Source organism: Gekko japonicus, unplaced genomic scaffold (genome assembly GCF_001447785.1).
Source record: "Gekko japonicus isolate JY-2015 unplaced genomic scaffold, Gekko_japonicus_V1.1 scaffold2045, whole genome shotgun sequence".
In the NCBI taxonomy this organism is placed as follows: domain Eukaryota; kingdom Metazoa; phylum Chordata; class Lepidosauria; order Squamata; family Gekkonidae; genus Gekko; species Gekko japonicus.
This window is the reverse complement of record NW_015174898.1, coordinates 201,268-211,896: the sequence shown is the minus strand read 5'-3', so window position 1 is coordinate 211,896 and position 10,629 is coordinate 201,268. Positions and strand designations below refer to the sequence as shown.

Here is a 10,629-nt window from a genome sequence, read left to right as displayed (position 1 = left end):
ACTCTTTCCTTTCTTCCGAGTTGGGGATGTAAAGACGACCCTTTACCTATGTTAACTGTGTTAACAGATCCTGCAAATCTGTTTTTGTTTAAAGAGGACTGCCAATCCTTCCAGAAATTAAAGAACAACAAAGTACGCGCCTAGTGCATTTTCTATATTAAGTTCAACTTTTGCTAATATTTGATTCATTTTGCCAGTGTCCTCCTTTTCCAGGTTTCTGTCCGTTCTGAATGAAACTGGAGGGTAAAGAAATATACTCTGAAAACATGTGAAAAATGGGTTGGAATTTTTTTCACTGATGTGTCATCTGTAAAGGCCTTAAGCTAACTGAACCTCTACCTGTTTCTCTAGGCTACAGCTTTCTGAGTTTAGCCAATAGACTGCTGTTTCTCATAAAAGATCTCCTGTTTAAAATTAGTGATGTTCTGAACCACCTAGTCTTTAAAAATGCAGAAGACAGAAATGTATTCACCATTTAAAACAACTAGGAAATCCAGCTTTTGACGAGTCTCTTGGCTGGATTTGCTCGTATCTGGGTACAGGTGCTGGAATATAAAATGCATGCACCTTGTGCCGGTTTTGACTGCTGCACTTGTTATTAGCAAAAACATGGAAGTGGTGATCAGGAATGAATTAGGGTATTTCGCTATGCAAAACTGCAGTTGCTAGGAACATATATGTGCTACCCTCTACTGATACATGAATTTTGCATGTGGATATTGTATGTATAAACACAGAGAGTTTATTGTAGGGCACATCTATGAATCATGCGGAAAGCAAGCAGTTTATCTAAGCTAAACTCTAGCATCGGAGAGGGAAGAAAGACACTTGAAGGGTTTTTTATGAGAGTGATATCTATTTGTCCATTTTGGAATAGTAAATGCATTATAGATCCCCATTGCTTGTGCTTATTGGGGCCTGTTTTAAGTCTTGCAAGTTCTTGTATTCTAGAATTTTTTAAAAACTGTAGGTTCCTTCTCTAGAATAAAAACTGATGCAGATTAGGCTTTACGTTTTCTTTTTTTAACACAGTTTTTAAATATATAACATTTGGATGAAAAATGAACAGGTGAAAAGCAAACATTGAGACCACCTTGACTTTCTGAATACTTTGCAATCTTTCCATGTGACTTCCAGAAAACTAATAAATGCTGTTTGCCCTGAAGTCTGTTGATTTTGGTGTGTGTCCTTTGCAGACATAGTTTAATTTGATCAGTATTTATATTGCATCATTTAGATAATTCCCCTTGTTCAGTGAACCTTCAGATTCTTTCTGCTTGGTGTTGTTTTTGATTTTGTCAAGGTTCTATTCCCATCACTTTCTTTCCTTGAGTAACTTGTAAGGCCATCTTAAGGAGGGTTACACCCTTCTGTGGTATAGACCTGGAGATAACCTCCGTGGTACATGGTTTGCTTTGTTGTCTTCTCTTGCAGCTCCTCGTCATACAATTATTCCACAGTTTCACCTTTTTTTCCTGGTCTTCATGGTGGGAATCAGTAATGGGATGAATTCTGATATATAAGTACTTCCTCCTACAGTGCTGGGGTGGAGGGAGAATATACCTGTGCTTGGGAATGATTTCTAAAAACTTTCCTTATAGTTTGAATTATTCAGCTAGGTTTTCTTTTGACAGCCCTGGAAACAGCAGCATGGGGTGGGGGCATAAGGCTTACAAGTTGGTGGACTGTCAACCACCACAATTCTAGCTTTATTTGTGTAATCCTCTGTGTTTGTTCTTCTGCAGCTATGGAAGGAGAAGAGCCCGATTCTCTCCGCACACACCTGAAGTGTATGTACTTAAAGTACTTCTGCCTTGCCTCTTCCTTCCATATAGGAGCCTCAAGGGTTACAACAAGTTATTCAAAGCAGTAAACCCAACAGAATAAAAAGTGTAATGTATTATTAATCAATGACCAACCATGGAAAAGCATCATAAAGAATATCAGAGAGAAGCTAACCAGCAACACTCAAAAAGCAGACTCAACCTCCCCAAACAATTCACTGCTTCCAGATTGCCACCCAAGCCAAAGGCATGATTAACCTGTGTGATATTAACTTGGAGTTTCTCAAGGTAAAAAGTGCCAGCTATAAGGCATAACAGCTGTAAAAGCCCAACCTTTTGTGTCTGCCAGTTATAATTCGGAGGCCCTGCCATGAATTCCACCCCTGTTATAAGAGGCCTTGCTTTGGGAAAAGCAAGCGTGGGGGTTGCCAGGAGGAAGAAAAGAGGAAATAGTGTGTGTGTGGGGGGGTGTACAGAAGAAAGTGAAGTAGCCCCCGCAAGTCCTTGGAAAGTGCCTTGCTGTACAATCGTGCCTAGTGCCTGGCACCACACAATGGTTGGAACAAGGCCCGTAGCCAGGATTTTGTGGCTTGTGGGGCAAATTGTTTTCTGGTGGGGCTGCCATTATTTGCTGTAATGAAGGGTGTATGTGTGGCATGTGCTCCTCTCCCTCCCCTCCTGCAAGATTTAAAGGGCCCTTCAGCTGACTGGATTCTCCCTACTGATCAGCTGAAGGACCATTTAAATCTTGCAGGAGGGGAGGAAGAGGGGCGTGCGCCACCCCCAGTAGCCCCACTGTAGCTACAGGCCATGCTGGAACTGGGCACATTTTCCGGGGGGGGGAGGAAGGGAAGCTGAACACAGGCAGATAAAGGTAAGTTGGGTGGTGGGTGGGAAAGTGAGAAAGAAGCAGGAAAAGGGGACACTAGGGGCTTTCAGGGAGGGGATAGGAAATAGTGGAGGAGAGGAAAATGAGATGCCCCCTGCAAGTCCTTGTGAGTTCCCCACTTATGCTATATAAATTCAATCTCCAGCTTACCTAATTAAAGGTCAGTATACCTTTTTCCTGCTTGGTTCTCTGCTTTACAGGTGGCCTGTGTGTTTCCGTGAACCCTGAAGACAGATGTGCATTATACATGGCTCTTCCATATTCAAAGGGAGGGTAGCTGTTGCCTCTTTGTCCCAGAAGAGTTTGGTGCAACCCAAGAACTTTTGTTGCAAGTGGTGGTGCAAAGCGCCATCTGACAAGATCGGGCTAGCCTGGGCCCTTTTTTTTTTGCAACTACCATCGCTTAATTTAAGTTTGCATACCACTTCCTGTGCTCTGTCAGAAGGCTGTGGCCAACCACAGATCGAGGCTTTTCTATCTTACCCAGCAACGTCTCCCCACCATCTGTTTCTCCCCCCCCCCCTTAACATAATTATGATGAAAGGTGGACAGGAGATAATTTTAACTCTCCACTCTGCCTCAGAAGCTTGCTGAGGGACTTTGGGTCAGTCGCTCCTACAGCCTGCCTAACAAGAGGCTATGGAAAACCTTGCAACAGATTCCAGAAGAGTTGATCGACTCCCTCCGCATAAGATGTTAGATAAAATGAAAATTAATGCTAATTACAATATGGGTTCTAATTTCCAGGTAGATGTGGGGGGGGGGGGGAGCTTATTGGTGGTGGCTATGTGAAATGCTGGCTCCTGGATCTTAGATGTAGTAGTCCCCTATTCCGTTCCAGTTTACTTTCTTAGAATTTGGAGCATGGGTAGGGTTGCCAGGTCTGGGTTGGAAAATACCTGGAGACTTTGGGGGTGGACCCAGGAGAGGGCGGGGTTTGGGGACGGGAGGGGCCTCAGCATGGTGTAATGCCATAGAGTCCAACCCTAAGCATGAGTGATAAAAAGTAAAGACAATTTGAAAGAGAAATGGGTGAGCTGAGCTTCCTGTTTCTTCCTCGCCCCGTGCCAACTCCCTGTATGCATGCCGGAGGACACTGGAGAGGGGGTATAGGTGGCACAAAGAGAGTAGAGCTAGCTTACGGGCCCCGTTCATGTGCTTCACATGTGCCTGAGCTCCAGCAAACAAAATTTGTGCATGTGTGATCCAGCTGGCAAGGTTCCAACCTTGGCACAAACCCACAGATGTGCCGTACAAACTATGCACCTATATGGGACTGGCCATCTGTGTCTTGAGGGGTTTTAACATCCTTAGTGCCTGTTTTCAGATTCAGTTTATTGCACAGTCATCATGGCTTGCCTCAAGCTGCCTTATACTGACTATTGGACTGCCAGCATCAGTATTGACTGCTCAGAAAATCAATGTCTCCAGGGTCTCAAGCAGAAAGGCATCTTTCTCAGCACTTCTCCTGGATGTGTCTAGGTACTTTGCTCATGCAAAGCTGTTACTGTAGCACTCAGCGTAATAGAGCACCTTAAATATTGTTATGAATTTTATTGTGGATGTATAATATTGTTTTATTGTATTTTATTTAACCCAGCATTAGCCGCTTGTTAGCCGCCTTGAGCCACTTGGAAGGGCGGGATATAAATCTCAAACAAACAAACAAATAAATAAGTAAACCACAATCCCCCTTAAGGTGGAGATAACGACAGCTCCCGGTGCATTCTTGTCTATTATCCCCACTGCTGGGGAAACCTACTGGTGATCAATGTTCCCTCTAAGCTGTGGAGTCTTGTGAGCAAAAATTCTACTTTGTGAGCTACTGGCTTTGTTAGTTGTGAGCGAGCAATTTGGCTACTGCATAAATTAGTTTGCTCTGGAGCCGTCCTTCCTGAGCTAAGACAAAAATGTGTGAGCCGGAGGCTAAAAAAACTGTGAGCTAGCTCACACTAACTCAGCTTAGAGGGAACACTGCTGGTGGTCATACCATCTCTGCTCTAGTAGTGTACTTGGCAAGTGCTCTGTAATGGTGAATCTTCAGAGTCTTGTTGTCTGAAACGCCGGGTGTCAATAAAGGCAGACTTGACCAAAAGAGAATCTGGTTGAATCAACATAGCTCTTTAGTGCCCAGAGAGGTGCAAGCTGCTTTGCAAACAAAATCCAACAGAGCGATGCAATGTAAGGCATATGTTGCTATGTTATTGTAAACTATTCAAGCCCTTAGCAATTGTTGAAGTAGCCCCTCCCCTCCTTAAACTCTGCCCTCCCCAGGCTCCACCCCCAGATCTCCAGGAATTTCCCAACCCAGAGTTGGCAACCTTATCTCTAGGATTTCCCAGGCTGGAGCTGGCAACCCTAAAATAAAGTGGGTGTGTAGACACACACGCACACGCAGTACTTCAATAAAAACATACCAACAGACATAACACCAAAAACCAGCAAAGAGGCCAATAACAGAATTATGGGAGGGGGAGTTCCAAAGTTTTGGTGCCATGATGGAGATACTAAGAGGGTTCTCTCATTACCCCTGAAGCAGCAGGCTGTAGTCTATGAAAACTTGTAACTGATTTTTACAAGGTTAGCCTTTAAAGTGATACGTGACTCCAGGTTTTAAAAAAATTAATTAGCACCTGTTCAAATTAGCAGGCAGCAGTTCAAAGGAGCCCCTAAGAACAACAACTCCACCATTTCCTGTTCTTGTAACTTTAATGACCTCACCTGTGGTCGAGACAATTGAGAGGTACCGCCCACTTCTGGAAACCTGAAAGAGAAACTCGTTTTACTTCCAGCCCACAGAAAGCACCATGGCCACAGCAAATCCAGCAAAGGATCTTCAGGATGAAGCCACTTGTTCCATCTGTCTGGATTTCTTTCGAGACCCTATGATGATTGTGGAATGTGGGCACAATTTCTGCTGCACCTGCATCACCAAGCACTGGCAAGGCTCTGATTGTAGTGATCTCTGCCCAGAGTGCAGACGCTTGTTTTCTTGGCAAAGTCTTAAACCAAACAGACAGCTGGGGAAGATTGCAGAAACAGCTAAACAGGTCAGCGTGCAGCTGAAGAACAAATCAGACATGGAGAGAATGTGTAAGCAGCACCAGAAAGCGCTGACTCTCTTCTGCAAAACTGAAGAGCGCCTCATTTGCCAGGTCTGTGAGAAGTCCAGGGCTCACCAAAGTCATGTAGCTGTTCACGCAGAAGAAGCTGCTGCATGTTACAAGGTAATGGCTTTCCTTTAGTATCCAGTGTCTCCAGGAATATGTGAATTCTGTAGACTGTGTTGTTGCAGGGAAATGCTCAACAGAGAAGTAATGTTCCTTATCCAACCATAATTATGTCAATGCAGTGCTAGGTAGAGTTATACCCTTCTAAATCAATTGAACTAAATGGGTCCAGAAGGGTGAGAAAAAGGCTGTGAGTGTGTCTCATGGGCTCCATACCCTTCTCATCTTACCTGTGAATTCCACCCTTCTCTTTCCAGAGGTGTCCATGGGGATTGTGTTACATCTGCACCAACGTTAAAACTAGGGATGCCAGCCTCCAGGTGGGATCTACGGATCCCCTGGAATTACAGCTCATCTTCAAGCTGCAGAGAAGAAGAGTTGGATTTATACCCCACCCGTCACTTAGAGTCTCAGAGCGTCTTAACAATCATCTTCCTTTCCCCACAACAGACACCCCGTGAAGTAGGTGGGGCTGAGAGAGCTTTGAGAGAATTGCTCTGAGAGAGCTGTGACTGACTCAAGGTCACCCAGCTGGCTTCATGTGGAGGAGTGAGGAATCAAACCCAGTTCTCCAGATTAGAGTCCACTGCTCGTAACTGCTACACCAAACCAGGTCTTCAGTTCCCTTGGAGAAAATGGATTCTTTGAAGGGTGGAGTCTGTGGCCTTGTCCCCCACCGAGGTCCCTGGCCTCCCCAGGATCCACCCCCAAATCTCTAGGAGTTTCCCAACCTGGAGCTGGCAACCCTAGTTAAACCTCATGGTGAGTTCCAAGCCAAAGTTTACAAATCCCATTCTAAGCAGTGTTGCAAACTCTATGTTGAAATCAGTGCCACTGCCATACCATGCTTAGTTGCTGAAGAAAAGGCAGTGGAAGGGAACATATGGGCTCAGAAATGCTGATATTCAAAGCACAGTAAGGAGAATTGGGATGGCTGTGTCTCTACTGAAGCATAGGGATTATTTTAACATGCTTCATTAAACTCTGGGTGGTTGAAGTATGCAATGGTGTAAAAATGTTGCCCGCAGTTTCATACCCAGCTTTTTTGTCGTTGGAAGTAAAGCCAGTCAACCTTATTGGAATTTAAACAGTCTTGTATGGGACACCCCCCCACGCACACACACATACAGACTAAAGCCAGGGAGCTTCAGAACCCTCACCCTGCCAGATGACTGGATAATAAAGCACTGTTGTCATCCTGAGTAGGTATGCTGTGCATCCTTGCTTGGCCATAGATAAAGGCTTTCTTAATGAGTCTGGGCTGACAAACTCTGCCCTTTTTTTGGGAGTGGAAAGTAAATGGTATCTCTTTCCTGAAATGAGAAGGAGCAGGAGGTACTTCAGAAGAATATAGGAGGCAACACACAGCACATGCCCATTTCAAAAGCTGGCTCCATCATAGGAAGACTGTTTTGTGAATGGCTCCAGCCACTGTGGCAGCCATTTTGTGACCAGCTCCAACTTCCATGGCAACCATTTTGTGCCTGTGTATACTGTCCTTTTTCAAAATTCTTGAGCCTGTGGGCACTTTAGGAAGATTGGGAAACTTTGGTCTTAAGGCAGTAAACACTTGGTAATATATACATATTATACCTCTCTGTCTATCACCTTCTTATAGGAGTTACTGCTGAGACATCTAGCGAATCTGAAGGAAGAAAGAAACAAGATTCTGTCTGTTAAATCAAGTGGAGAAAAGCCAAGCCACAACTTATTGGTAAGTATTCATTTATGTCTCCTGTAAATGTTTGGCCAAAGGCTTCTGAGGTGTTTTTCAAAGAAAACAATTTATTTAATGGTTTAAAAAACCTAGACCAGTGACAGTAAGTGGGGTAGTCATGTGAAGTTGGGATAGGTGGACTAGGAGAAAACAAAGTTTGTACCTGCACTAGATGTCAGGCAAATGGCTGTGGGGGAGGAACCATCACAACCTGCATCTGCTAATATGTGCTTTTTGATCCTCTGAGAGGGTTGCTTTTGCAAGATCCTGTTGAAATGAACAGAATCAGTGAAAAGCATGTATGGAATGTTGGACAGGGTGGCCTCTGAGGTTCCAAGTTCTAGAGGTTACGGTTCCTTCTAAGTGTTGCTTGGAATGGGGAATATCACCAGCTGTGGCATTTCAGAGGGTTTCTAAGCATGAATTAGCTCTGCTGTCTCTTGAAAAAACAAGCCAACCAACAAGTGCAGCTCCAGTGAATTAAGATGTAGACCACTGGTTGCCTGGAGAAGCTGCAGATGTGCTGAACTCAGAGAAAAGAAGGCCCAAATGTATTGATGTGATTTTGTCCCTGAAAGTTTTCAGGTGAGCACAAGAGGACTGAGGAGGACCAGTTTTCTCTAAAGCAAATGGTGGTCAGATCTATGGCACTCTCCCTACATTAAAACGTCCAGTATGACCTATCAAGCCGCCTTACATTAGGCAGTGGTCTGTCTAGTCTAGTGGTGTGTACTTCAGCTGGTGGTGGATCTCTAAGGTGCCCAGTCCTGCTACCCAAAATTCTTCTAGCTGGAAAAACTGGTGATCTTCCGCTCTGCCACAGAATTGTGGCTCTTCACAAAGTCTTCTCTCTCTCCCCTCAATCCTAATTTTAGATTTCAGTTGTTCAGAATCATCTCATAGTTGGAAGGTGCTATTTTAAATTCAGCTCTGTTCTCTATCCCAACCCCAACCAACTCTTGATAATCCTGTGTGAACACCAGAGAGAAGCTGGTCCAGGCTTTAAAAAAAATTAAAACCTTCAAAAGGAGAAGTTTCCACAACCTCATAAGAGTTGGGATGAAAATTTTGCTTAATAAAGCAGCCATTTACATACAGTGTTAACAAACTCTGTCTAGCCCACAGATACATATTCTGAAATCATATTAGCACTGTTCTGGTGGATATGTGCCAATCTGGAGAGCTTTGACTGTGATTTTTGATGTTTCTCAGCTTGTGAAGAACATAGTGTCCTTGAAGTTTTTTATTGTGTTTTCATTCCTGGGTGGATGGCACAGAGGAGTCATTATGTGTTGTCTAGGAATTTTCAGTTGAGAGCTGAGTTTAGATGTGTCCAGTTATGAGATACACTCCCTGGGTCGAAATGGTATACAAAGTAATACCAGAAAGGCGGAGGGGGAGAAAACATCAGGTGTTATTAGAGAAGTAAAGAATAGGTTAGAAGAGGAGAGAATGCCAGCCAGCCACTGTACTTTGTACATAGATGTACTCATATTTCTGTAAATATTATAAAACATGTCCTTCATGAACTCAGTCTTTTAAGCACTGGAACATTCAATCACAAACAGTCCCCCTTTTTACAGCAGAGATTAAGAAGGCAAGCAGTAGCCTGGATAAATGAGCATTTTCAAAAGGCTCTGCTACATATTCTTAAGAAAAAACACTGTGTTTGGATGTAAATATAGGTGTACCAAAACAGATGGGTGGCAACTGACAGCAGTAGTCCTTGAGCATGTGCGGAAGGCATTTTCCTATCATGTACTGTCATGGGTATTACACCTAAAAGCATAGGCAAATGTTAAAGAAAACAAAAAGAAATTCAGCAGATTACTTCTGCAACCTTTTAAAAGTGTTGCACAAATTTATGCCTCAGAAAGAAGATAGCCACTGCTTTGCTATGTTTATAATGTGGCCTGAGGAGTAAGATTGTTGATTTTGGTTTTACTTTAGGTTCTGAGCATACACAGAAATTCTTTCATCCAAGGAAAAGAAGTGTGTCAAATAAAAACCTAAAAGCAAAGGGTCGTATGAGCCTGTCTTATACTGAGACTCCATTGGTCTAGGTCCATCTAGTTCAATATTGTCTCTTCTCATAGGCAATCATTCTTCAAGAGCTTAGACAGAGAAAAGTCTTTCCGATCACTTAGTTTCTGATCTTTTAACTGGAGACACTGAAACCTTCTGCAAGCAATGCGTTTTGCCATTGAGCTATGGCCATTCATGGTATGGTCCCTGAGCATGTGCAAAGAGCATTTTCCCATCAAGTACCTCCAAACTGTCATGTGCATGACACAGACAAAACTGCCTTTACTAGTGCCCCGAAACCAGTGGTTCATAATAACACCACTGCTATTTAATTATCCTTGTCCTTCAATGGGTTTTCATATCCACCCAGTCACAAAACGTAACTTCAGATTTGCTCATGTGGCAGCAGAACTGCTTGCAAAAAGTTGCCAATGGATGCTTGCAGAGTATCTAATTTGACAGGATAAGCAAAGAACCTACAAAGCCCTTGCCTCCTTCATAAGTTGCTACTCATAACTTATCACGTTTCTGAAACAGAAAGAAGACATAAGAACATAAGAGAAGCCAATGTTGGATCAGGCCAACGGCCCATCTAGTCCAACACTCTGTCACACAGTGGCCAAAAATACCAGGTGCCAGCAAAGAAGTTCAAAAACTGAAGGCATTTTTATTGTTCTGTAGGATGTATGTTCACAAGAGCATTTTTATAAAGGGAGTAGGGTTTTAGCTTTAACGTCTGTGGGGGAAAAGTTAGGTAGTTTTTAATACATACAATAAACAGTGCAATAAAACCATAGAATCTTTGCAAAATGCTGGCGTGTCTGCCATGTCACTTTCAGTTTTTACCAGAATTCATGTAAGTGTGCCAATGTGCCAAGCCCTGTTCCACATTTCATCCTGGGGGTTGCCAGCTGCAGCCTGGCAACCCTAGCATGACCTGGTTTTCCATTTTTTTTAAAAAAAGTTTTATTGGTGTCAGTAATG

At 43.4% G+C, this 10,629-nt stretch overlaps 1 protein-coding gene across 1 annotated transcript in view; it reads left to right on the top strand.

The window, feature by feature from the left end:
• The window catches only part of LOC107121957 (zinc finger protein RFP-like), an 18,175-nt gene extending 18,040 nt beyond the window's left edge, over window positions 1–135 (top strand). The window contains exon 8 of the mRNA XM_015424976.1: window positions 4–135. Within this exon, the coding sequence (XP_015280462.1) occupies window positions 4–55 (52 nt within the window). The 3' untranslated portion in view covers window positions 56–135. The remainder of the gene's footprint in view (window positions 1–3) is intronic.
• Window positions 136–10,629: the final 10,494 nt, after the last annotated feature.